Source organism: Neolamprologus multifasciatus, chromosome 2, assembly GCF_963576455.1.
Source record: "Neolamprologus multifasciatus chromosome 2, fNeoMul1.2, whole genome shotgun sequence".
Lineage (NCBI taxonomy): Eukaryota > Metazoa > Chordata > Actinopteri > Cichliformes > Cichlidae > Neolamprologus > Neolamprologus multifasciatus.
In genome coordinates this window covers 33,863,771-33,891,549 of record NC_140440.1, presented here as the reverse complement: position 1 = coordinate 33,891,549, position 27,779 = coordinate 33,863,771, and the positions used below count along the sequence as shown (strand labels likewise).

Sequence of the window (27,779 nt, the reverse complement as noted above, 5' to 3'; positions counted from 1 at the left end):
ATGTGATATTTAGAATCACTGTTTACTTGTATACTTTCCTAAATTTTGCCAGTACAAACACAGACTTTCATGTAAAGTTTTAAAGATAAAAGACAGTATAAGTTTTATCTTATTTGAACTGGAAAATGAGGTCTAATATTTAGAATCCCTATATTTCTACATGTTGTAAATTAAACCAATGGCATTAAGAAACATAGTTTTATAGTTCTATAGCAATATTACTTTGACGTGAAAATCAGTCTATTTAACTTAGAGCTCGGAGGTCAAATTTGACATATTCTAAATCTTTATATGGCCATTTTTAAATGTGGTTTCTCGGTTTTGACAAGTAAATCATCAGCGAAGGATGCAGACCAAATTTGAATGGATTGTTTAGATGACCACACAATACACTCCTACAAATTTTATTAGAATTAATTCAAATTTTTTAAAACTATCGTTTAAAAGGAGAAGGAAACGCGTAAAAACACTGCCAAAAAACACATAACCCCCTTGGTGGCGGTAATATTAAAAAATGTAAAAGCAATTGTATTAGTTACACCTCATCCCTATTAATGTGGGACAAAACACCTTCCGGACATTTTTAATCCCCCAAAGAGGATGTGTGAAACTGGAAAGTAAATTATATGCAGATAATATTGTTTTACCACACGATGTCGCAGGGTTTTCATTATATGTGTCAGGGCTGGGAGGCTTACTCACTTAGCATTGCACTCCGAGGCAGAAGATGGCGCTATTAAGCTCATATTCAAAGCCAACTGCCGCAAAAAACCAGGATGATGAGCCCTTAAACAGGGTGAGGAGCGGCAGGAGGAGGGAGTCCACCACATATCAAACTCTGTGCTGTAGCATATGCGGCTAAATCATAAAACTGCCAGCTAAAGCTATGTAGCCTGTGCAACCTGCTCTCTGGCATTCACGGGGACACGAGAAGAGCCGGGGTTTTCTTCTTTCTTTTTAAAGTTTCTAACTGTGATATTTTTAATACTATCCGGGAACGGCAGCAACAACAACAACAACAACATCATCATCAGCTGGCGTTTAGCATTAGCAGCCAAGCTTCCCGGAAGGAGGCCGCAGCGCCGGGTGGAGGTTTAACTTTCCCTGCCCTGACGTCCGCACCGAAGTGATATAAACCCAAATGATAAACTGATATTTATTTCCTCTCGGTAAGAATGGATTCCTCTTTGGGGATATGCAGCGAGGAATGCTTGGCAATATCCTTTCTGAGTTATGGTATTTTTTGTTTTGTTTTGTTTTTTGGCTTTAGCTTGTTGGCTAACGTTAGCTTTTAGTGAAGCCCATTAGGCAACGTTAGTAATTCAGTAATATGGAGATATTCAGTAACCGTGCACTTAAATAATCATGTTATAAAGTAGCTACAGCTCACTTTTAATCCAGTTCATTGCTAACCGCACAGATATATGCCCAGTGTCATGCAATTAACGCTAATTAAAATCACTTGTACAGAATAACGTTGGCCATCCTTACACCTTTACATCCTTAAGCTAAAAATATTACCTGCACTGGCACCAGCAAACCCAGCATCTGCGGTGTTTTGTCCCACCTCCTGCTGTTTTCATTTATAACCTTAAGTTGCCCACCTTTTAACTGGCATGGCTTGTTCTAACCCTTCGGAGTATCTGTAGTGTAATCTCAGTAATCTAATCTCAGTTTACAAAGCCTGGCGTGACAGTCACTAGTTTCTCATTCTCAGTCACAATAATTCCTTGATTGTGCTGCTCACACTGTAAAATGCCTGGAGCTGAGGTCTGGCCAGAAGGAGCCCAGACTCCTGTCACTAATTGAACGCGGTGGAGAGTTTATGTAAGTATCAATGAGCCAAATGACCTAAAAACAATGTGATTTTTGTCAAGCAGTAGATAAACTTATTGAGACCATAAGTAGTGGTAATGAGTTGTCGAAACAATTTGAACACCCTAGGTTTGTGAGAGCTCGTAAAGCTGTGGTTTGTAGCATATCTGAGGTGTCTGCCCAACTCTGGGTTTGTCTTTTATGTTTCCTCCTATCTCTGACCCACAATTGCTGTGATATCGGTATGGTTCAAAATACACTCTGTTAGGTCAGAAAGGTGTGTGCCATGATAGCGTCACACTGAGTACTTGGCAGGATGATGGGTGATTATATAGTTTAACTGGCCACTTGGTTAGGTACTAATAATATGGCGGTGACTCAGTGCATTTAGGCATGTAAATATGGTCAAGAAACCCTGCTGAAGTTCAAACTGAGTATCAGAACACGAAAAAGAGGTTATTTATGTGACTTTTATTGTAGTGTGGTTGTTGGTGCCTGATTGCCTGGTGAGTATTTTAGCAACTGCTAATCTACTGGGATTTTCCAGCACAGTCATCTTTAGTGTTTACAAAGTTTGGCCTGAAAAACAGAAAATATCCAGTGTGCTGTAGTTCTGTGGGCAAAAGTGCCTTGTCATAAGTCTGAAGGGAATGGCCAGACTGCTTTTAGCTCACAGGAAGGCTGCATTAAGTCAGATATCCACTCATTACAACAGAGAGCTGAACATCATTTACACACCACAGCCTTCCTGCATATTGTTGCTGACCATGGCCACCCTTTATGAATACAGTGTATCCATCTTCTTATGGGTGTTTCAGGCAGGATAGCAGCTCATGTCACAAAACTCAAATCATCTCAAACTGGTTTATTTAACATGGCCATGAGTTTACTGGTACTCAAATGGCCTCCAAAGTCACCAGCTCTCAATCCAATAGAGCACCTTTGGTATTTGTTGGAACAGGAGGGTCGCATCATGGATGTGAAGCTGACATATCTGCAGTAGCTGTGTGATACTGCCATGCTAATATGGAGCAAAATTTTTCCAGCATCTTGTTGTGTCTATATATAAAGAATTAATTTTGAAGGCAAAACTGGGTCTAGCCAAATATTTGCAAGGTGTTCCTAGCAAAGGGTCTGTTGAGTGTAGTTGGATTATCTTTTTAGGGTTGGGCGTTATCTAACCAATAGATCTTGCAATAAGAAAAGGAAAATGATGCATGGCTATGAGGAATGATCTGAGAAGTGCTCTTCAGTGGGGCAGGAAGAAGTACAAAGAAAAATAATCCGGGAATAATTGATAGATTTTATGTGGTACATGTAATCATAAAAAATTACTGTCTACTTTCAGGTAAAATGATAAGTTAAGACTTACTTAAAAGTAGGGGAATTCCTGTCTCAGGCTTTCTCATGGTCCCTGATTTGATTTTACCTGAGAGAGTGCCTCAGTATGTTTCTGTTTCTATGTTTTCACTGTAAAATATCTATCCAGATTTCCTGGATTTTGTTCATTGTACATTTTATAGTTTCCTAGGCTAAATGTAAAAAAAAAAGGAAAGTGCAAACCACCAGAGAATCTGAAACAAATGCAGCATAACATAGTCAGAAATCTTTAGTGTCAGATGTCATGCAGCACAGCTAAAAGAGTGAATGCTGCAGTTTGAGTGGATCTTCATGGAGCTCTTCCTCTGAGCTCAGAAGGACACTTATAAGGACGATGCTGCCCGCGGGGCTGTGGTGATATGGTTGAGTGTTCAAGTCCATTCAGCTGATGTAAACTTGCTCCACACATACCACGCCACTTCCTAGTTAGAGTTTACTCAACAACTTGTGTGTAACACTTAGTTTGTGTACTTTTTACACCCCTAGCATTTGTTCATGTTATGTTGTGACAGTGTGGGGTTATTTGAAATTGTCACTGTGGCTTGGGTTGTTAAGCATTTATTTTGCACCAGCAGGCAGCTCACTGCAGATTATCTAGAATTCCTTTGCTTCCTAGGCTGTAATGACACTCACATGAGCACACAAGCTACATGCTCAACTAACTCTATTAAAAAACACACTAAATTAGTCCTTACAGGGAGAAATGGCTAGATAACCAGATCCTGTGTCAGCTTTAATCTTTAAATCTTTCATCAAAGCCCCCCCAGACACCACTTATTCGGGTTGTTAAAATGATTGGCTCAAGAAACCTGAATTTAAATGGTCACCAGGACATAAAGTTTGCATATATCAGATTTCCAGTCACATCTAATAATAAATGCTTAAAATATTTGCTGATAAAGATATTAATCAATATTAATTTTTAGGCATTTTTGTGGCATTAAAGAAAGCCATGCTTAATTTTGTTTTAGATTTTATTGAGCAAACTATTAGGTTTGTCTTCTTAGCCAGTTCACTGTTTTCATTTACAATATTGAGGAATCGTGTATTTGCCGCAGTTTAGTGTTTTCTACACTGAGAGTGATTAAGGTTATTTTTTAAAGATTTTAGACATCCAAAGTTGGTTAAATAGAAATGGATACTAGAAAGTCAGATAAATACGTTTGACAAATCTGAGCATCATGAGGTCCGCCACATATTTTATCCATTGTTCTGTGTTGTATGGTCATTGTAGTATGTTTTTATGTTCTCCTGAGGGGTTTTCGATTTTCTCGGTTGTCGATTGTGTAATTTTCAATATCAGACGTTGATTCTGGTCAACGCCGAGTTCCTCTGACACGTTTTTTTCTCGAATGGCTGAATCATTTTCCTCTCACTATATGCAATTTGACTTATTGTGAAGTGGAGGGGAAGCGTGGGCAGTTTCCTGAGCGCAGTGTTGACCCCAATTGTTAGTCAGCAATTGTTAGAAAGGAAAAAATGAGCCTGCCTACATCAAACCACATCACGGACTTGAAGCTGATTAAGCTGAATGTTTATTGACGCAAAGCTTGTGCGGCTCCAGTGAACTTTTGTCAGCAAAACCCAAATGACACACACTGTTTGTTTGTTAATCTTTAACTGCAGATAGACATACGTTTTGCATGTGTGCATGTGCTTGTTTTACTCACTTGATAGTTAGTCTATCACTAATCTACCAGCATTGAATCTCAGATGTTGACTTTAATATTTCCATACTGAATGTTGCATGAAACTTGCTGCTACTTGCAAAAGAATGGCCGTTATAAGAGGGTTATGTTGCTGCAGGTTGTCTGTATGTTTCTTGTGTTTTAGTTGGATTTACTTCTAAGCTTATGTGATATTAAGCACCACAGAGCTGATTTTAAGTGGGAGTTTGTACTGTTTTGATCCAGACTGGGTGTTTTAGCCAACCCTGATGCTGTTGTGTCTCGTCCAGTGGCTCAGCTATCGATACCCATCAATGCTAAGTTTGAAATTGTACGAGGTATGTGACCCTTTTATTATTCTCCATTTTTCTCTTGTTTTATATCCTGAGTATAATCAGTCCGGATACGTTTGTGTATTTTTCTGTGAGCTCTCTCTGTCACACCTCACTTTCTTTGACCTCTATTCCATGTGAAGTTAATGTTTAGTCAATATCACAGCACCAAAAGTAAAAGTGAAAGGAGCTTTTCCGTTGCACCTAATGAGAAAGTGTAAAAACTTCCCACACAGTGTCACAGTATGGTAAGCAGTGGTCAACATTAAAAACCTGTAGAAATACTTGTAACAGCACTACTAAGTTTCCCTCTGCAGACTATTTGAATGGCACTATTTAAGCTCTCCTTTTTTTCCTTTCAGAAGCTGAAGAAGCTCTTCTTATTGATTTGTCAGTAGATCGTAAGTAGTTTTTTTTTTCTTTTTCTCTTCTGATATGATAGTTGAGTCAATATAATGTGTAAAAGATCTTATAAAAAGGGGTTGGAAGCCAGGCTTTCCGAGGTGAATCATGACATTAATTATAACACAACACCTGTCTAGTTTTACTGCATTGTCAGAGCATGCCTGCAGCTTAATGTCTTTATTTAGTAGTACACTCAGGTCATGAGTTGTCAGGGTTTTCTGAAAGAACGCTGAATTGGTTCACTTCTAAATCAGTTTGTTTTGTTTGCTGGACAGTTTGCAAAGTCTAAGGATGTGTGCTTTCTGTTTCCTGCTCAAGCTTCCGTTAAAGTACGAATCAAAGGAGAAAAAGCCCCAGAGCTGCTGTTGGAACTGCAGGATGATGATCGGACTCAGACTTTCCTCACCCAGGTGAAGAGCGCTCAACCAGTAGGTAAGACTCGACTGTTTCAGTCATCTAAAGCAGTGGGATAGTTAATTATTTAATGACTCATCTAACATTTATTTACAAAGGGTGGATTACACCTCTTGCTCATTTCCTGTGTATTCTTGCTGCTGACATACTGGTGGAAAGACTACTTGGCCTCAGTTTTTGAAATCAGATCCACCTCCATGGGTGCAAGCCCACTTCTTTGAATGCAGCAATAAAGGACAACTTTGTTTGTTTATTGTGATTTCACTCTTAGATTTAGGTTTTAGCCTTATAAGCTGTGGCCAGATGTGTTCAGATATACTTATAATGTATAAAGGTCTTAAATGTTATAAGCCTCTGTTATGTTGGGAGCATGAGGAGATTATATCGAATGGTGTTCATGCGTTGCTTTTACTTTGATCTGCACCTCACTGTGAGTGCTGAAAGAAGTAATAAAGTAATCTTATCCACACCCATCCGTAGTTTATCTTCATTTTATCTGGATATCTTAACTGGAGAGAAGAGCTTCTAGGAAGCTGGATGTATAGAAGTAATTCACATGCCATTGTTGAACTCCTGGCAGCCTTTTGGCTAAGAACACTGGGATAATTGTATTCAGTTACATGACCTAATCTGTACACGTAAGTCCAGGGTGGAGACGTGTAAAGCACTGCAGGATGTGTGTTTTATTTAAAATCATAAACAGTCAAAGTGTATTAAATATGAAGCTGTGAAGTCTTTTTACGTATAAGGAACCAGTAGGGGTGGGGGGAAAAATCGATACTTTGTAGCATCGTGATATTTTGTTTGCTAATAATGTATCAATACAGGGACAGCAGAAATTGATATTTTGTTACAAAAAGGTTTTTGTGCTCTGACTTCAGAGCATGTTGATCCTTTTTCTGAGCAAGAATCCTGACATTCCTTCACTGTCCAAATGTGTTTAACTTTTTTTTTGGCAGCAATAAACATGACAGTTTACTTATTTTAATTTAAGACATGTTTTATTTTAATTAAGTTTAAAACTTTTTTATTTAATGTAAAATTATATTTTGTTTTAATTTACTTTCAAATTCTTCAGTTGCTGAAGGGGCTGCATAGTTTTCATAAACTGCATAGTTCAGAATAGCTATAATTGTACCAGATGGTTGATTCAGTTAAGTTGGACTAGACTGTAATACAAACCGTTCAGTTTGTCAACAATAAAACTGAAATGAGAGAAAGACTGAGTGTGAGACTTTGATATTAGATAAAATGAATATTGATAAAGTTTACCTTTATGTACAGAATCTGAATATCGCAAAATATTTAAAAAAATTGCAATAATATCGTATCGTGCGTTAAGTATTGTGATAATATCGTATCGTGGGATGTATGGTGATTCCCACCTCTAGTAACCAGTCAGCTGCCTATAAAACAAAGCTTTGTATTTGTTTTTTTCCCCCTTGCTTGTTTCTGAGGTTCATGATTATATCTGTTCCACACAGATTATAGATGTCATGCATTTGTAGCTGACAGGTTTTTGTAGAACGCACTCCTAGAAAAACCCAGCGTGTGCACTTGCATCCAAAAATACAAGACAAGGAAATGGCCTTGAGTGGTTTGTATTATAATGTGACATAAATGTAAAAGAAGATTTGTTATTTCCTTAATTTATATACAAAGTAAATTAAAAAACGGTCTAATTTACATGGATTTTTCCTAATTGCTTTTGTGTTTAAGCCGTGGCTTTAAAAGTCTTTTGCTTTTCCTTTTGCCTGTTTTTCAAAAATGCAGTAGAGACACAAGAGTTAATGTGCTGGAAAATGTAGTCCAGCTGGCCAAGAGTTTAACCCGTACACACCCTAACTAAACATCCTCCCTGGCTTTTGAATCAGCGTTTTGGTTACGAGCTCAATGACCAACATCTTGCTGTGACAAATATTTTGAAGCAGGATGGTGGTGGCGCTCCGAGGAGCTGTTATTTCTCACAACCTGTTCATCCAGTTTACCGTCATTTGCTGGTTAATGCTCATCCTTCAGTAAAAGAAGTACCAGAAACCCGTTCCTTATCGCTCTCGTCATAAGGCGCATGTTCATGTGATGACGTTTCTCTTGTGATTGCTGTTCGTCTTAACAGGATGTTTAATGTGGTCTTTCTGCCCCTGTTTCCAAGACCACATCTCTTTTCGTTTTACACTTGATTATATTACGCAGGTTAGTTTTTATTTTCCACAGCATGTCTTTATCCTGTCTTCCTTCTCTCACCCCAACCAATCACAGCAGATGGCCCCGCCCCTCCCTGAGCCTGGTTCTGTTGGAGGTTTCTTCCTGTTAAAAGGGAGTTTTTCCTTCCCACTGTCGCCAAAGTGCTGCTCATAGGGGCTCATATGATTGTTGGGTTTTTCTCTGTATCTATGAAGCGCCTTGAGGCGACTTTTGTTGTGATTTGGCGCTATATAAATAAAATTGAATTGAATTGAATTGAATTTTAAGTTATCTTGTAAAAATAATGCTGACTAAATTTTGGTTCTGATCCTTTTCATCTCAACGGGGACATGCATTAAGAAGCTCGATTTTGCTCTTTTGTGCTGCTATCTAACGCTGCTAATTGACTTTCTTAGTCAAACCTGCCAAACCAACAGCGATGGAGCCCATTACACCAACACCACAGAGAACTCCAGTACCTGTCCCTCCACAAAGGATTGCTAAGACAGCTAACCCACCCAAACCCACTAGTGCAGTGTCCCCCAGTCTTAATAACAACACTCCATCAACTCTGAATAACACAAGTAAGAATAAAAGCACTCATAATAGTTGATACAAAAAAGTCTTAATTCTTTTTAAGTTTACTTTTGTTTTTCACTTTCTTTGTCTGAAGATCCGATTCAGTCGATTGTTCCAGACTTTGGCTTTGAGAACAACCACACTTTCCAAGTGGAAGAAAAGAAAAATCACCAGAATCGCATCGTTGCTTCTAGGGAGCCTCCACCTCTCCCTCCACTACCTCCTCGCAAAGCTTCTTCTATTCCATCCAATCCTCCGCGGCCTGCTCCGGTCCCTAAAGACAGAGCTGCCTCCTTACAGGCCAAAGACAGCTCCTCAGTCACTAGCAGCAAGTCAGAGTAAGTTAACCTCTGTCACAGCTAGGGATGGGTACCGGTATCCGGTGCCATCATGGCACCGGTTCTGACATAAACGGTAGTAACCAGACCCAAAAGCAGCGCGCATTTCGGTGCTTTATTTCGGTGCTTTTTTTTCCTGAGCTGTGATACACTTTCTTCTTCCTTACATTTCTATTGGCGGTTGGCAAACAACTGAAAGGTGCATTACCGCCACCAACTGGTATGGAATGATACACTTTAGATTCTAGCCAATCATTTTACGTTTCGAGGATAGTAGGCGGGTCCAGGTACGTACGTTCTTTTAGAGCAGAGCTACAGATTAAAAATGCCCAAGGCAAAGCGGTCAAAAGTCTGGCTGTACTTCACAGCAAAAGATGCAAACTCAGCAGCTGCAACAAGTGCTTTAAGCTGATACTGTCAAAGGAGGTCACACTTTAAATCCGATGAACCTAGCCCTGCCAGTGTAGCAGAAATGATGATGGCAGCAGCAGCCGTTCTTCTCTGCGTGAGTAGCTTAATGTTGTTCGTGTGTAATTTACGTTGAGTAAGCTAACCGCGTTATTAAATTAATGCATGTAAGGTGAACTAGCAAACACCATCATAGCTACATGCGGCTGTCTTCTTGTTTGATGGCAGATACTCCCTTCATCCTGGCCAAAAAGGCTAAAATGACTGAAGAAAAAGTGGAAAACAGCTAAACATGAGAGGTTTTTGGACAAAGTTTGTGTTTTTTCCATTGTTTAAGCTGCTTCCAGCCCAGAGTGATACCATATATGCCCCATAGCTGCAGAAAAGGCTAACATTGTTATCTTTTTACAAAAAAACAGCTGAACATGAGAGGTTTTTGGACCAATTTTGTGTTTTCCATTCTTTAAGCACCGGTTTGGGCACCGTTTAAGCACCGGCACCGTTTCAAAAGTACCGGTTTGGCACCGGTATCGGATAAAACCTAAACGATACCCATCCCTAGTCACAGCTGAGTAGATATACTGTACATTAAAACTATTTTGATTAGGAAGCAAAATGTCCATAATACTGCTGGTTTGAAAGTATTTTTTCCCTGCTTTTTCAGTAGTTTTAGGTCAGGGTTTGACCGTGCAGACAGGCCACCATCTTGGTGTGAGAGCCCCACCACTAACAGCATGAGACAGGCCATGTTCTCCACCCAGGCAGGTCAGAGAGAATACCTCATCAAACACCGTCTGGGCAAGAAGGAGAACGAGTATGTGGATATCCGGCCCTTCAAGTAAGTGGAATTCATTAATTTATTTTTGTTTTGATAAGAAGAAAAAACTTATGTGTGAAAATATGATTTAGACATTATAGTTTAGTTTAGAAATGAGCAAAAAAATACACTAGGTGCTTGTCTCTGATGGTTTTTTATTTTCCTTTGCTTTTTATGTGCCTTCAAATCACATGTTTTTATCTGCACGAGGTCTGAACCAAAGATTGATCCGATTCTTTATACCACTTTTAGTCTGCTGGACTTCTGCTCTATGCAACTGAGCTTCTATAAAAAAAACAAGAAAAAAAATCATAAAACAAACCAAAAAGATTCTTCACCGTCTCCATAACACTGAGTGGAAAGTTGCATCTGAAACATGCTGCTGCACATCTGGTAGAATTAGGGCTGTTCGATTTAACGATATATATCGGATAACAATATAAAAACGTCTATTGTTTCCTATCACGCTATCGTTTGTTTCGTGTTGTTGTAAATTAAACTGTTTACAGCAATATTTTTGTCATCGTTTTGATGGCTATTTTAACTTCCTAAAGTTCTCTCTTTCTCTTATATGTAATATAACCACACTACTGACGGACAAGCGCCTGTTGTTACGCGTTGTCGTTAGCAACAACGACGGTAAAACCGTCCCGTGGCTCCGCTGTCCGCTTGTTTGTTTTCCATGTAAACCTTTCACAATAAAGCTCAAGATCCTGTTGAGACTTTTCAAAATAAACTGAACCGTGTGAAAGAGTATGCAGAGAGTTTACAGATGAGAAGCAAAAAGAGCTGTCAGGCTCTCAACGTTAGAACGTCTCAACGTCAGACTCAAACGTTAGAAAAGACTTTTCCCTGCAGCACGCCGTGTAATAAATACTCACAAAGAAAACGGCGGTCGTTACAACTTATGTATAAAAATACATAGTTTCATGCATTGGTCAAAACACTTGACTCCAGGTAAAGGACGCCCAGCTGGAAACACTTCACGCAAGTCGAGCTGCCCGAGATTCACATAATTTACAGAAAATGTTACATATTTGTGATTTATATCGTTATCGGGACGATAGAATTCTTATATCGGGATATGAGATTTTGGTCATATCGCACAGCCCTAGGTAGAATTGTATTGGTTTGATTGATCTATTTCCCCAGGGTGAAACTAGCATTGATTGCAAGAGCAAATCCACTCTGGGAACTTAACTGAAAGTGAACAGAAGCCAAAAACTGAAGAATACTACTTTTGTTGGCATTAAATATATAAACTGCATGTTTCCTAGGTTTTTCACAGGTACGTGGAATGTGAACGGTCAGTCTCCAGACAGCAGCCTCGAGCCGTGGCTCTGCTGTGACCCTGAACCTCCAGATATATATGCTCTTGGGTCAGTAAGAAATCACCATACAGTAAATTTGTTGCAAAAAAATCATATCATGATGTTATTCTTATGTTGTGAAAACAGCCAGTGTGATGATTTGGGTTATGCTTCTAGTTTTCAAGAATTGGACCTGAGCACTGAGGCTTTCTTCTACATGGACTCATCCAAAGAGCAGCTGTGGGTCGATGCTGTGGAGAGAAGCCTGCACTCAAAAGCCAAGTACAAGAGGGTGAGCAGAGAAACTTTCTAAAAGATGAGTTGACCAAAAAGTGAAGCCCTAATGTGGAGCACAACAGGAAAACACAATGATGGGAAACACTGTGGAATAAGTTGAACTCCTCATATTTGCACATGCATCCTGTCATATTGATGAGTAGGTGGGTAAAAATATGAATTTTCATTTTTTATTTCTCCAGGTTCGGATCATACGACTCGTTGGGATGATGCTTGTAGTTTATGTTAAAAAGGCTTACAAGCATCACATAAAAGATGTGGCTGCTGAGCACGTGGGGACAGGAATCATGGGAAAAATGGTATGTTCACACTAAGACAAAATACAACGTGGCTGAAAACCATAAAGGAGCTGTGACTTTTTGTTTTTATTGAAGTATCCAAGGTCATGATGAGTACGTAAACTCTCTGATTGTGAGATATCCCTGCTATCTTGCACCTTTAGCTTCTTGGGTAATGTTTTTAATGAACGTGAAGTTGTTGATCACCGTTTTGGATTAATTAAATACTAAACATGTTATCTGCAGTTTGCATTGATATCCTACCTGGTTGTTTTTACCTGAATGTCAATAAGTCATTCTTGTTTTATTTATGTTTCAGGGGAACAAAGGAGGCGTAGCAGTGAGGTTTGTTTTCCACAACACTAGCTTCTGCATCGTCAATTCCCATCTAGCAGCACATGTGGAAGACTTTGAGCGCCGCAATCAGGACTATAAAGACATATGTGCACGCATGACCTTCCACTTACTGGACTACCCTCCTCTCAGCATCGTCAAGCACGAGTGAGTGCCTCAGTCATTCGCATCCAGAAATAATGTGCAGTGGATGACTTTACTGTGAGCCTTAGGTTTTGTTTCCCACTCCTTTAATTTAGTCTGTTACAGTAACATTACATAACCAGTTTTATAATGAAACTACAAATCTCTGATTTCTGAATCATCATATTCATTACCAAGATGCTATTTAAAGCGCTTTCTGCTTCTTGTGTGTTTTAGTGTCGTAATCTGGCTCGGGGACCTAAACTATCGTCTATTTATTACCGATGCTGCTGAAGTCAAACAATTCATTGTTCAGGGTGATCTGAAGAAGCTTCAGGAGTATGATCAGGTAAGAAACTGTTGCCTTGCTCAATGTTTCCTGTGAAAGTGACACAAATCTCACTACTGTTTTGGCTGCCTTTTAACATTTAAAAACAGGGACAGTTCCTCTTTTTTATTTTTTATTTGTTTTACTGTTAGGAACAGAAAAATGCCTCCCTCACTGCTTCTTACCCTCGCTTGTTATTTTAAGGTTTTCGGAACAAGCATGAAAGAAGTTAAAAATGTCCACTCACTGGCCACTATTAGATGCTCATTCGCTCATCAATGCAAATATCTAACTAAATATAGATGGATAGATAGAGATATACATGGATATAGATAAAGATTTGGATTTGATTTTGAAACTGAGAATCAGAGTAGGGAAGAAAGGGTTGTTTTTTTTTTTTTTAAGTGACTTGTACCGTGGCATGGTTGTTGGTCCAACCTGATATTAGCAAGGTGCAGATAATAAAGTGACCTATGGGTGTTTTTTAATTTTATCCTTGTCAGATTCTTATCTGCAGTTGTTCAGTTCTTAGTATGTAAATAAAACCGTTATCTTGGTAAGTAGACTGTGCTTATGTTTGCAGTTTGTCAGATGTCATCCTGACTGTTAAGTTTGGAAAAATTAAAACACAAAGTATTTCTTGATAAATATAAACTGGGAAAAGAAATAAGGGAAGCTGATTGTCAAACACTGGTATTACTTACTGTCAGGTTGTGTATTACTTACTTTCAGTTTCTTTCGCCTATTTATTTCCAAGCAGATGAGCTCTGTTTTGACTGTTTGAATAAACAATATTTTCCTGTTTCTAATTTGTAGCTGAACGTTCAGAGGCAGACAAAGAAGGCCTTCACAGACTTCATGGAAGGGGATATTACCTTCATTCCCACGTACAAGTTTGACCCTAAAACTGATCGATGGGACTCCAGGTAAAGCCACGTCCCTCTGTTGAATATAGCAAACACAGAAGCTTTTTCTTGTTTTTTTGTTTTTGTTTGTTTTTGTCCAAATTTGCTATTCATAGACAAAAGTAACCAAAGGTCATCATACATATAAGCCATGTTAAACTACAGTGTGAGGGTTGAAAGGGTTTTCAGATAGACTGGACACTTCACATATTTGTATAAATTCAGTTCTTTGCTTCAGTTCTTTGTTTTGTTTTTCTTGAATAAAATATCTTATTTTGAATCCTGATTACACTGTTTTTTTCCCCCGACACTGTATTTTGTTACACTAACATACAGTGTCAGCATTACTGTATCTGTGAGATTTCTGACTTGGCTTCTGAAACTGTGCCTGTTTCCTGCAGTGGGAAGTGCAGAGTCCCAGCTTGGTGTGACAGAATCCTGTGGAGGGGCAGCAGTGTCAAGCAGCTAGCATACCGGAGTCACATGAGAATGCAAACTAGCGATCACAAGCCCGTCAGCTCCCTCTTTAGTATAGGGGTGAGGATCTCTGCAGTCACATAAAGCTGGCAGTCTTGCGTTTCATGTTTTTTACACAAAACAAATGCTATTGCATAAATAAAAATCACATTAATATTTGCATTCATGCGTTTGTGTAACAGGTGAAGGTGGTAGATGAGCAGCGCCACAAGAAGGTGTTTGAGGAGATTGTTCGTGCAATGGACAGGATGGAAAATGACTGCCTTCCATCTGTTTCTCTAAGCAGGAGAGAGGTAAGAGTACTGTTACACTATCTGTCTTAAGTTTATTCTTCATATAATCTTGCTTCTCTTCCTTTGCTCTGCAGTTTACATTTGAGAATGTCAAGTTCAGGCAGCTTCAAAAGGAGCGCTTCCTAATAAAAAACGATGGGCAGGTACCCTGTCACTTCGCCTTCATCCCCAAACTTAATGACTCGCAGTATTGCAAGCCTTGGCTGCGTGCTGAGCCCAGCGATGGAATGCTGGATCCAAGTGAGTCCCATAGATCCCAATAACATAAACTCCTTAATCTTGTTGGTTCAAATTTTAGACCTACAACCAAGATCTGTGAAGTAGTTTAACAACTGGTACTGAATGCATCTCGTTGTATCCTTTTTTTAATGATCACTAGCTGTTAAATGCACTTAATGTTAATTTAGTTAAAAATTTGTTTACCACTACTCTATGCCCCGTATAAGTAAAAAGTAGATCATTGAGGCACAGTTAAAAACACGTTTCCCTGCAGGAGAGTTTGCACTAATCCTCCCTTATTGTCTTGAACAGATGAGACCCTGGAGATCTATCTGGAGGTGTATGTCAGTAAAGACTCTGTCACACTGCTCAACTCTGGAGAAGACAAAATAGAGGACATCCTGGTGCTTCATCTGGACCGTGGCAAAGACTACTTTATTACAATCTCAGGCAATTACCTGCCCAGCTGCTTTGGCACCTCGCTGGAGACTCTGTGCCGCATGAAGAAGCCCATCAGAGAAATCCCCATTACCAAACTCATTGACCTGGTAAGAGGAAGCTAGTCTGGCAATCTCGAAGAGACGGATGCTTTTAGTACAGTGTAAACAGATAGGATTAGTGAACAGAGACATATTTTCCTGAGATTTGTTCAAACTGATTGCACACAGCAGATAGAGTGTTGTTTTTTTTTAACCCTGAACCCTGGGCTAGGAGGCATCAGGGGTTCTTCTGTCTCATAGGGTAAACTCAGTCACAGAGAGAGCCTATATTTGGAGAGTGTAAAATATCTCAAACTATATTTCTGGCTATGAGGGGCCAAGGGAACAAGGAAGTGGCAAAAACATAGGAAGGGAGCTCCTAAAGAAAAGGAAAGACTGGCTCAGCTTAGACCCACTTTAGTTTCTTTCATATAAATAGACTCCTCTAACTTTACATGATTTCCTCTGTCTGCGTCTATTATGCTATTTTGATCTAATCTGATCTGGTTTTGGGATGTAGAACTACTATCATGAGTACTACTTTAGCTCTACTTTAAGCCTTTTCATTTTCCTGCTGCACTACTGATTTGATCAAATGATTTGTGCAAAAAAAACAACAATCCAGAATCTGTCACTTTTCTGACACTTTTTCTGTTTATCCCTGGTGCTTCTCTCTACTTTCTTTCCTCCTTTGTTTCTCTTCATCGCCTCTTCTTGCCTCGATCATTCATTTCCAACTCTTCACTGTGGCTGTGGGCTGACTTTTTGCTCAGGGAGAGGACAGCTACATGGAGAAGGTAAACTATTAACACGGATACTGATCACTTATCAGGCACAACAAGGTCACTTTAAGTTGAGATACAAGACCACCTCTTTTATCAGCTTTATGGGGCATTATTAATCTCCCTCGTTGTTCATGTTATATATAGAAACTGGTTCCTGTACTATAAAGGTCAGTCCCATTATTAACCCTTGTGCTGTCCATGGGTCATTTTTGTCCTCTAAAGAAATCTTTTGCTATCAAAAATGTGTTTTTTATTCATTAAATGGTCTGAAAATAACAGAAGTTATTCATTACTATACTATGCGTGATTGGAATAAGTTTTAAGTAATTTGATTTATTTATGGGGTTTTTATTGGATTTTATAACACCTGCTGTCCTCAGGGGTCAAAAATGACCCCAAAGTACAAAGTGTTGCAAAGAGCCGTATTTTCACAACATACTGCTTTCAAACATCTTTGATCTTGGATCACTGATGTGTGGGGTCAAGCAAAGGTCATAACAACCACAACAACAACAACAACAGGCAGCACAATGAGGAGGCAGGTGCTCTATATTCAATGAAAGTTTATTTACACAGCACCGAATCACAACAACAGTCGCATCAAAGTGCTTCGTATTGTACGGAGCCCCGCAGGGGACATGGGAGAAAAAAAAATTAAGACGGACTTTTGCGAGATCTCGCAAAAGTTTTGCAAGATCTCGCAAAACAAACTTGGGATCTCGCAAAAGTTTTGCGAGATCTCGCAAAACAAACTCGGGATCTCGCAAAACAAACTCGGGATCTCGCAAAACTTTTGCGAGATCTCGCAAAACAAACTCGGGATCTCGCAAAACTTTTGCGACATCTCGCAAAACAAACTCGGGATCTCGCAAAACTTTTGCGACATCTCGCAAAACAAACTCGGGATCTCGCAAAACTTTTGCGACATCTCGCAAAACAAACTCGGGATCTCGCAAAACTTTTGCAAGATCTCGCAAAACAAACTCGGGATCTCGCAAAAGTTTTTTTTTTTTCCCTCCTTTTTTTTCCCTCCTTTTTTTTCCCTCCTTTTTTTTTTTTTTTTTTTTTTTAAACTTTATTTAACAAACAATGAGTATACAACATACGAACAGATGAAGTATACAAAACAACAAAACATGAACACAAATAGCCAGGGGTAAAAGAAAAAGGTAACAATTATAAGAATACATCTCGCAAACGTTTTAGCCGCATTCTTCGGACGCTGGCTCGAAGCCGACCGGGCGGTCGAGGCACGATGTGCCGGGAAAGCGGTGTTCCTCCCGGCTGTAGTAGGTCTCGACCTCCCATTAGCTCGAAGCTAACGGGAGGTCGAGACCTCCCGTTAGCTTCGAGCTAATGGGAAGAATGCGGCTAAAACTTTTGCGAGATCTCGCAAAAGTTTTGCGAGATCCCGAATTTGTTTTGCGAGATCTCGCAAAAGTTTTGCGAGATCCTGAGTTTGTTTTGCGAGATCCCGAGTTTGTTTTGCGAGATCCCGAGTTTGTTTTGCGAGATCTCGCAAAAGTCCGTCTTAATTTTTTTTTTCTTCCATTTTTTTACCATGTTGTGCAAAGCAACGACCAGCAGGACAAAGCACATATTGTCCTCTAGTATAATGAGGAGGAAGAATCAATGTTCAGGAAGATCCAGGGTTAGAAGATAATGAAAATATAGCTAATATTTAGAGCACATGTTACCCTTTCTCTGAAAAAGCACATCACCCACCTGCAGAAGTGGAAGAAGGCTATGAAGTGAAGAAAAGTGATGAAGAATCTGAACTATGTTCAAGGAGGTTCTCAGGCCTCCAGGACATGGTAGTCTGAGGAGCTTGGAAAGAAAGTGACTGGGCTTCTTGAAGTTTCTTGAATTTTCAGAATGTGAAACTGAAATAGAAGATGTGTCAGAGGACTACACATCTTTCATTTCAATTATGATGAAGACAAAGAATCAAGCAGGAAAGAGGAGTCAGCTGAGACAGAGGAGTATTTGCAGTAATGTGAGGAAACATTGATCTGGTCTTCTATCCTTCCCAGTGTCAGACGATGCATGAGTCTCTCATGTGCCTCAGAGAAAGATGATCTACCACAGTCCAAGCACATGTGCCAGGTCCCATACTCCTTCAGTTGCTTTTCTACTCGAGTACTGAAAGCATTACACACAGTGTATTCTGCTTGTATTCTGCCTTTGAACGTTTACATGCCAATGGATGCATCAGAGACCAAGTTGGGGTTCAGTAACTTGCCCAAGGACACCTTGGTAAGAACTCCAGACTAGATCACACAGAGATTGAACCAACAACCATCCAATCAGCAGATGAGCTACTCTGCAGCCAACTCAATGACAAAAAAGGAGGGACAACGAGAGAGGAAGAAAAATGGATCGAATGCAGCTGTAGGCGTATGTGGGTGTGTTGATTCTTACTGCCGTGCATCCAGTAGAGTCGCTACGGCCAGTTTATGACATCCTGAGTCTGGTAGAGAAGTTTTAAAGGTGACACAAGATTAATTATAGAAGCACAAAAAGGATATAATTTCTTGATAAAGACACAATAGATGATCATCGTTCATGACACAAACGTGCTCAAACGTGCTTGTGTCAAATATGGACACATCTTTGTCCTCATGAAAGTTTGCCTTCACTCAGACCCATGCCCTGGTGTTCCCACCATGCCAAAATATAGAAAACTGTCAGGTAACGAGTTGGAATAAAGTTGAATAAAACCTTGAAACACAGAGATGGATGATATTTTATACTTCTTGCTTTATAAACAGTCAAAGCAAACGGGGTCATTTTTGAGCCCAGAGGACAACAGATGTGATTATTTGCTGCCAGTAAAAAAACTTGAAGTAGTTTAAAAACAGCTTTCTAAATTAACTTTGACATAAACCCGTCTGTGATCATCTGTTAAAGCAACCGACTCTGGTTGTGAAACGATAATCACGATAACTGATGATTTAATTTATTTTTTACCCGAAAACAAAGAAAAAATTCCTTTTTATGAGGTTTTTATCAGACTTAAATTTGAAATGGAATAAAAAAAATGTTTAAAAATGTTTGAATTAAGTTTTAATTAAAAGTGGGGGAAAAATCGACTTCATATTAATTAAGTATCAATCAAACCAGATGGGGACATTTTTGACCCCTGAGGACCACAGGTGTGATTATGTGCTGCCATATAAAATTTATAAATGCTTCAAAAAAAACTTTCTCACTAAAGTTCAACATACAGCACTCTGTAGTTAGTCAGATAGTCAAAATTATCTAAACAATTAAATATTTTATTTTCTCAATTTGTTTTTGCTCAAAAACACAGTGTATTTTTTATAAACAAGGTCTGGTGGCCCTAAAATGTAAAATGTTGGGTAAATTGTCTGTTAATGTGTTGGTCTTAAGTAAAACTAAGATGTAACACTGAATTGATTGACAATTTATACTTTATACTTGAAAAAACAGTCAAATGAAGTGGGGACATTTTTGACCCCTGAGGACCACGGGTGTGATTATGTGCTGCCATTTAAAATTTATAAATGCTTGAAAAAAAACTTTCTCACTAAAGTTCAACATACAGCATTTTTTAGTTAGACAAATAGTCAAAATTAGCTAAACAATTAAATATTTTATTTTCTTGTTTTATTTCCACTTAAAAACACAGTGTACTTTATGTAAACAAGGTGTGGTGGCCCTAAAATGTAAAATGTTGGGTAAATTATGTGTTAGTGTGTTGGTCTTAAGTAAAACTAAGGTGTAACACTGAATTGATTGACAATTTATACTTTATACTTGAAAAAACAGTCAAATGAAGTGGGGACATTTTTGACCCCTGAGCACCCCAGGTGTGATTATGTGCTGCCATTTAAAAAATTTAAATGGTTCAAAAAAAAAATTCTCACTGAAGTTCAACATATAGCACTCTGTAGTTAGTCAGATAGTCAAAATTATCTAAACAATTAAATATTTAATTTTCTTGTTTTATTTTCGCTTAAAAACAGGGTGTATTTTTTGTAAACAAGGTCTGGTGGCCCTAAAATGTAAAATGTTGGGTAAATTTTGTGTTAATGTGTTGGTCTTAAGTAAAACTAAGATGTAACACTGAATTGATTGACAATTTATACTTTATACTTTAAAAAACACTCAAATGAAGTGGGGACATTTTTGACCCCTGATCACCCCAGGTGTATGAAAATCGGGAGGACATTATGAGGGTTAATGTGTGTTATGTATGAGGATGAACTTTTTCCAGCTTTATAACACAGCAGATTTCACAGAGGTGAACCATTTTTTGCCAGTGGACATAAAATTAATCAGTGACTTTGATCATGAAAAGAAGTGGTTTTTAATGGAAAAAAAATATGATCTGTGTCCAGCTCCTGAATTGTGTCGGCATTTCAGACTTTGCATGTAATCACTGAGAGCCAAAATCCAGGTTTGAGACAGTTATAAAGTAGGGATGCAACGATACCACGTTTTTCAAACCGATACGATACCGATACTTGGACTTGCCGATACAGAGTCCAAAAAACGATACTTCTACCACACACACACACAAATACAATTAATTGGAAGACAGGTTTTATTATATTCTCTGCCGATAAAAAATAAAATCTTAATAAAAATGACCACAAAAAAATTTCAAGTGAAAAATAAGCACTTCTGTTAAATTATTGCAGAGTCTCCACATTGTAATTTAACAAAATATCACTGAACTATTGGCACTGTCTCGAGCTTTCAGAATAATAAATAAACACTTCTGTTTGGAATAAAATAAATACAAATTAGGTTTGCGAATAAAATAAACTTTTAAATTATTGCAGCGTGTCCATATTATAAACAAACAAACAAAAAAATTATTATTAAATAAATAATAAAATATAAAAATTATAAAATAAATAATAAATAAAATAATAATTGCCCCCCTAACTAGTGGCCAATCTAAAAAAACTACAACAGAAATGACAAGCCACCCTCTGATTAATGAAATAAGTTAGTATCGGTTCATGGTATCGGTTAACTTTTACAAGTATGAGTACACACACATTTTACAGTATCGGCCCCGATACCCGATACCAGTATCGGTGCATCCCTACTATAAAGATTCAGACTGTTTTTTCTGCTAGTGGATCTTTATGATGTCAGAGAGAAAGAGAATTTCTTTTCAATAATTTACCAAGACAGCAGCCACCTACTGCACGAATCTGTTTGTAATGGGTAGCAAATCGGAAGAAAACTGACTGAAAATGAATGGAGCTTAAATAGCTTGTTTGAAACGATGTATCGAAACGATGTGAAGTTTGATTATGAAGCCACAGAGTGTTTTTATCATTGAAATCTCTGTGTTTTGAAACTGAAAACTTAAACTGGGAAACCGTAGACACCGAGTGCCGTTTAGCAACCTGTGGTTGACAATTCAATAGCCAATAAACATAATCGGAATAATCCTCCATTCTGACTCTATGTGTTTTTATGACATCAAACTAGTGACTCAGCCCATAAAGTCGTCAGAAAAGTGTGTGCTGGTGTCACAGAGCGAGGAAGCTACAGCTATACAACTAGAAGTTTTTTTGCAACCTCATGAGTCGCCCCCTGGTGGTCATTAGAAAGAATGCAGGTTTGAAGCACTCAGCTTTCTGTTCTGTCAGGGGAAGCCGAGGGACTGCGTCAGTGCTCAGGATACTGTAAATAAGGATTCTTTTAAACGATTAGTCAAGTATAAGTATCCTTTATTTTTGTTCAGCTACCATTCTTAATCAGTACACACCCTTAGAAGCTAATCAGAAAGTGAATCAGTGTGTGCTCGTCTCACATCTCCCAGCGCTGACACGTTTGGTAATCCACAGGCAATCAGAGACCGGACAAAGCTTTAGTTTGGTTATACTCTGAGTGTGATTGTGTGTGGGGGGTTAGTCGCCTATTAAATCTTTCATGGGCCATTGAGAGCAGAGAGGAAACATCAGCCTGGTGAAAGTCAGACACACTAAATCTCATTTCACAGCAGGCTTGCTTTGCTGCACGGCTCCTTTATGCACATGACTGAAGCTAATGAGAGGGAGTGTTGAAGCTGAGACATTCATATGAAGTCTAACTGCAGACCTCCTCTTCCTTTTTATGACTTGATGAGTGAAAATGGGAAACAGAGAACCACTTAAAATATAAGCATGCTCCATTTTCTTGACACTGGCGCAATGTAATGCGTTTTATGTAAAAGCTTTTTGGCCTTGATCGCTGTAAGATTAATTACAATGTAAATATACTTCTTACACCATATTACATTAGTTCTGTATGTTAGCATCTTCCCAGCTGCTCTCCAGTTTCCTCTGCCCTCATGTGCAGGCTCAGTAGCTGCGGTTATTTTTAGGTGTCTCTCGTGAGTCTCGGGATCCATTTTCAGTGACAAAAAGGATGTGATATCCAGCTCTGAGTAAAATGGCTTTCATACAAGTCTCCAGAGATGATACTGACCTCACTGCTACACTAATTGATGCGATTTTTCATGTGTTACACCTGATCAAAGCGGTATAAACACTGTATGACAATATTACTCCGCTACTGTTTGTCAGAATAAGACATTTAGATTTTTGTCCAAACAGGAAAAGTCCAAGATGAACTTCCTGATGGTGGATGGAGCCGGTACTGAGGACAAACCTCTGAAGATCCCCAAGGAGGTGTGGATTCTGGTCAACCACCTCTACACAAAGTCCTGTGATCAGGTGAGAGAGCTTCAGCTCGTTTCTGGATATGCCAACATTTTTTCACCTCTAGGAAAGAGTTTAGATTTACATAAATTCTTTCAGTGCTTACTGTCTGATACATTTCTTTATTGCCAACTGAACCTAACATTACTGTGCTAAAAACCCCTCATTGACATACTGTGTTTATTTCTAGGTGGATGATATTGTTATTATTATTGTTGTTATTACTATTATGATTATTATTACTAGTATTATTGTTGCACTCTGCTAGAGTAGCTTAGTATGATAGGTCTCTTTTGGAGAATGTCTGCGCTTGAAAAGGCCACTGACACTGAAACACAAAAGCATTTTAGTGAGGGAACATCAACAAATACAAATGATGAGCAAAAACTTAATGCTACTGTTATCTATAAGCTGAAATGACTGATAATGTTTCATACGTTTGTGCAGTGTTTTGTAAAACCATTATCTTAAAATATTATCCGTTTGAGGAAAAACTTGCTCCTGCTTAGTTTTGTGCATTTTCAGATAACTCGAGTTTGAGTTCTTTATTTTGGTCTGTAGAATAATTAACGAGTGCAATAGACAGTCTGTTGAGTAGGGCTGCTCGATTATGGCAAAAATGATAATCACGATTAAATCTCGATTATTTGACGATATTTATTTAACAATAACAATGTGTTGAATAATGACTTTAAAAAATAATATAAAATAGTGTGCAAATACTGATAACAGTGCAAATGTTTGCAATATAAAAAATAAATGAAAAATGTAAACATCTATGTTTAGTGAACTTTGCAGAGTTGCTCTGTGGTGCAGCTACGACACTGTAGCAAAGTTTACACACTGTGTCTACTTGATCCACGTCTGACTCCACGAACCCATAATGTTTCCACACCACTCAAGTTTCTTTTACCTCTTTTCAACCAACAGCATCACTCTCCTCTCCAAATAACTTCTGCTTAGCTTTCCGAGCTTCCTTCGGGTCCTCTTAATCAGCGGTCCCCAACCCCCGGGCCTCGGACCGGTACCGGTCCGTGAGTCGTTTGGTACCGGTCCGCGAGAGTTGAGGCTCAGGTGTGAAATGTATAGTTTTCAGGGTTTTTATCGGTTTTCAGCGTTATTTTGTTATCGTTTTTATCGTTTACTCTGTTTTCCTGGGTCTTTTCACGTGTGTTATGAATAAATCTTCCTTTTTTTCGGTACCAGTACTAGTTTTATTTTGTTGTATTTATCCGCGACACCTTAAAGGCCGGTCCATGAAAATATTGTCGGGCATAAACCGGTCCGTGGTGCAAAAAAGGTTGGAGACCGCTGCTCTTAATTGTTTGAAACGCAGAGAGGTGCGCTCGATTTGCCACACGGAGCAGCGCGAGAGTAAAGCACGAGGGAGGGGCTAATAATCGGCTCAGTCATTTTTAATGATCGTTGAAAGCCCAGATCGTAATCGAGATTAAAATTCGATTAATTGAGCAGCCCTACTGTTGAGTAATGGCAAACATATATAGGTTGTCTGTTTTTTCTCTGAAGGGAAAAGAAGTCAATAAATAGGACCTTTTTAGTTATAGGAGTTAGACACAAAGGGCATATGAAGAGCTTGAAGCTCCAGTAATACTATTAGTTATGGACATTATTGTTTGACCAACGTGTTTTGGCTTCTTCAAACTTTATTCTCAGCTCCATGCACCTTGGAAGTGGGTGGAGAGCCAGAAACCTTCAGTCTGTTTCTACATCAGGCCTTAATATTCCTCATTTGTCCCTGGTTGTCTTTCAGGAGGACTTATTTCAGACACCAGGCCTACAGGAGGAGCTGCAGAGCATCATTGACTGTCTGGACACCAGCATCCCTGACTCCATCCGTATCCTATAAAGCCAGTTCTAAAAGCAGAGTAGATTTGTTTTTGTGATCCGTTGATGGCAACAAGTGTTAAAATCCACGTCAGCTGGTTTACAGCTGATAGTAAGACGTTCAGGCAGGAGCAGAGTTCAGAGACGATGTGAAAATATGGAACTACAAGAATTTTCTTAACTGTTGGTGTAGCTGGTTGTAACCACTCTGTGGCTGAGGCACTGCTGATCTTCTTGGAGGCTTTGCCAGAGCCGGTGGTCTGCTATGAACTCTACCAACGGTGCCTAGACTGCTCTAACGACACCCGCCTCTGCAAACAGGTACAGTCTGATTTAGTGAGGCATCGTGTTCATGTACAGATGAGTACAGTTCGTTTTATGATGTGGTTAATCTCTGTGTTGACCTTGATTTTTGACAGTTGATCTCCCAGTTGCCCCGAGCTCACCGCAATGTGTTTCGCTACTTGATGGCCTTTCTGAAAGAACTTCTCAAACACTCGCAGAACAACAATCTAACAGCCAGTCTCCTTGGTAAGGTCGTCTCCATATATCATAATACAGAGTTTATTTAAGCAAATTCTTCCATCACAACCACTTAGTTTTGAATTAGCAGCAGGACGATATTAATTTAAGTTAATGGAATCTTTTCAAATTAAGTTAATTGAATCTTTTCAAATTAAGAGCACAAATCAGTGAATTTTAAAATGGTTAAATATATAAACTATTACATTGTGCACCACAATACAGTTATGCTGTAACCAAATCAGAGACGGAGCTTCCAGGCCTTCATATAATAAAATGCCAGTATTGGATTGATTTTATACAATAGTAACCATATATTAGATTAAACATTTGTGACCTAAAATGCATAATGTGAGTAACTAATAAATTTGCATTTTGTATGTTAAATGTTGACCTGTTATTTGCGGTCAATCTCAATCCCTGACATTTTGTTTCCTGTTCTTTTACCTTAGCTACCCTCTTTGCCAGCCTCCTCATTCGACCACCTCCCAATTTTGTGGGCAGGCAGACGTCACACGAGCGCCAGAAAGCCATCGATTTTGTTCTGGGTTTCCTAATGGCCGGAGATGAGGAGTAACACTGAGGGTTAATTATGGTGTCAGTTTGGCCTGGAGCCGATTCCCAGCCTGGCTCTTCGGTTGTAAAGGACCTGGTATTTTGACATCTACTGGAGACCAGTGCAGTTCTTCTGCACCCTACCTTTTACAAACTGTCGTGTTAATATGTAAGGTACTGAAGACTCTTATTAGAACTGTCATATCTTCAGTCCATGCACAATAGGACAAGTTGCAGGATTTGGAAGCATTTGGGAGAGGTTTGAACTGATGCACTTTGTGATGACCCTAAAGGACCTGTGCCTCCTGACTAGAGTTGACACTTCTTCATGTAGGTGCTCTTGCCAAAATAACCCCTAAGCCGTGAGTGTTATAAATGTGAAAACACTATATATAGATATATATATGTATCCATAGATGCTAAATAGGAGACTCACTTACACTAAAGAAATGAAGAGACTTCTTTAGGTTTGAATAAATGGACTGAAGATGTTTAGATATATTGTTAAAATAGTTTGAAATGGGATGATCATGCAAATCTGTCACTAAGAATGTTTATGCTTAAGATAAATCATGACAATCATTTATTTTGCAGCGTTTAGCTGAGGGGACAATATTAAGATACCTTTGAGCTTACCCATGGTATTGTAACTGTTTATTTATGTTTTTGTTTCCCTCCAAGTTTGCACCATGTGAACACTTTGGTTTCTGCTGCAGTTTACTTTCAGTTTTAAAAGTGTTTAATTGGGTGTCTTCTTACGTGTTTTTATCACCCTGTTGTAGAAAACTCTTGGTTGTAAGTGTTTGCTGTGTTTTGTGTAACTTCAGCTGTCAGCCTTACCTCCAGTTTCCTCATTTCCTTTTGACTCGCGAAACAAGTCTGTTAACACACTAACTTCCTGGTCAATCGGGTGGAGATCTCACTCTTTTCTGGTGGTGTAAATAGTGACTGTTTACCTGGTTGTTTGACTGTCTGCTGGTATGAATCTGTGATGGTGTTTAGTTTGTCCTGAAGGTGGTACTGTTGGTGTGCGTCTACATGTGTTTACACGTCTTCTCCCTCACTTTTGCCACATCTTAAAGCTCTTTATTCATTGTTTTTAGGCAGTTCTGTCCCCTTAGGGTAAATCCAAAAGACTAATGTTCTCATTTGAACTCATGCAGCATTTTCTGGGTGTGAAATTAGCAGATTTTAATGGCTCATTACTCTGCAGGAAACTGCTTGTCTTTGTGCCACAGAGGATCATTCTGTTCTGCAGCTGATTCTCGGTAATAAGGAACTTCTAAGGCCCATTTCCTCTGAAACGGTTTAACCCATAAGCTTTTCACATTAATGGCGTAATAATTTACCCACGATGCCAGAAAAACCAGAGTTTTCTCACACATGCCCCAGGACCTTTGCAGACGACATGTACACATGATGCAATGTGAAAATGCTGACAATCGTGACTCTTGTTTAAATAACTGTTGGTCGGAAGTAGCTCATCCTGCCTTATTAACATCCTTCCTCCAAAATCCTCTGTTGGCCTTTTTCACTCTGAGATTTGCCAAACGGTGGCATGAGTCTATGGAACAATTACTTTGGGGATTTTCTTTTTTTATATATAGATTTGGGAGAACTGTTTTACAGCAACCTTTCATTTTTGTCTGTAGAAATACAACCTTCATGATGTCAAACAGAAGAATCAGTGTAATCACCACCCTCTGATTTTTATGTTGTCTTATTCCACTCTACCAACTGATGTTAACAGTGTGTGGATTCGTTGTTGTTCCTCTTTTCAGTTTTGTCACAAAACTGAGGTACGTTCAAAGGTACACAAGGATACATTTGTTTTCAACTTCTCAGATATTTTTTTTTTATTTTTAATTTATTTAAATGAAATAAAACTGTGTATAAAGCTGTTTTGTGCCCCACCTCAATCTCATCCTCTTGGAAATCTTATTTAGACAAACGGTGACGTTTTTGGGCCTTACTCTTCGGG

The 27,779-nt window shown here is 38.8% G+C and overlaps 1 protein-coding gene and 1 long non-coding RNA gene across 3 annotated transcripts; one reads left to right on the top strand and one right to left on the bottom strand.

Annotated features, from left to right (window-relative positions):
• The first annotated feature begins 776 nt into the window (after positions 1–776).
• On the top strand, positions 777–27,699 carry ocrl (OCRL inositol polyphosphate-5-phosphatase). 2 transcript variants are annotated; one of them, XM_085173589.1, is made up of 24 exons: positions 777–1,218; positions 1,749–1,827; positions 5,109–5,200; positions 5,557–5,595; positions 5,918–6,031; positions 8,614–8,781; positions 8,871–9,114; positions 10,187–10,360; positions 11,617–11,718; positions 11,827–11,941; positions 12,129–12,245; positions 12,544–12,725; positions 12,939–13,050; positions 13,846–13,955; positions 14,336–14,471; positions 14,594–14,704; positions 14,779–14,944; positions 15,236–15,471; positions 16,176–16,199; positions 22,772–22,891; positions 24,648–24,732; positions 24,915–25,042; positions 25,141–25,252; positions 25,696–27,699. In XM_085173589.1, exons 1-24 carry the CDS (start codon positions 1,176–1,178, stop codon positions 25,818–25,820), a joined length of 2,934 nt encoding a protein of 977 aa, XP_085029715.1. In that variant the 5' UTR covers positions 777–1,175; the 3' UTR covers positions 25,821–27,699. The 2 variants fall into 2 exon arrangements, with proteins under 2 accessions (XP_085029715.1, XP_085029723.1); XM_085173597.1 differs by lacking the exon at positions 16,176–16,199.
• On the bottom strand, positions 16,365–20,398 carry LOC146524939 (uncharacterized). Its single transcript, XR_014876275.1, has 2 exons — positions 17,524–20,398; positions 16,365–17,488 (listed from the first exon to the last, which is right to left on the bottom strand). It is a non-coding gene; the product is annotated as an uncharacterized LOC146524939 (long non-coding RNA).
• Positions 27,700–27,779: the final 80 nt, after the last annotated feature.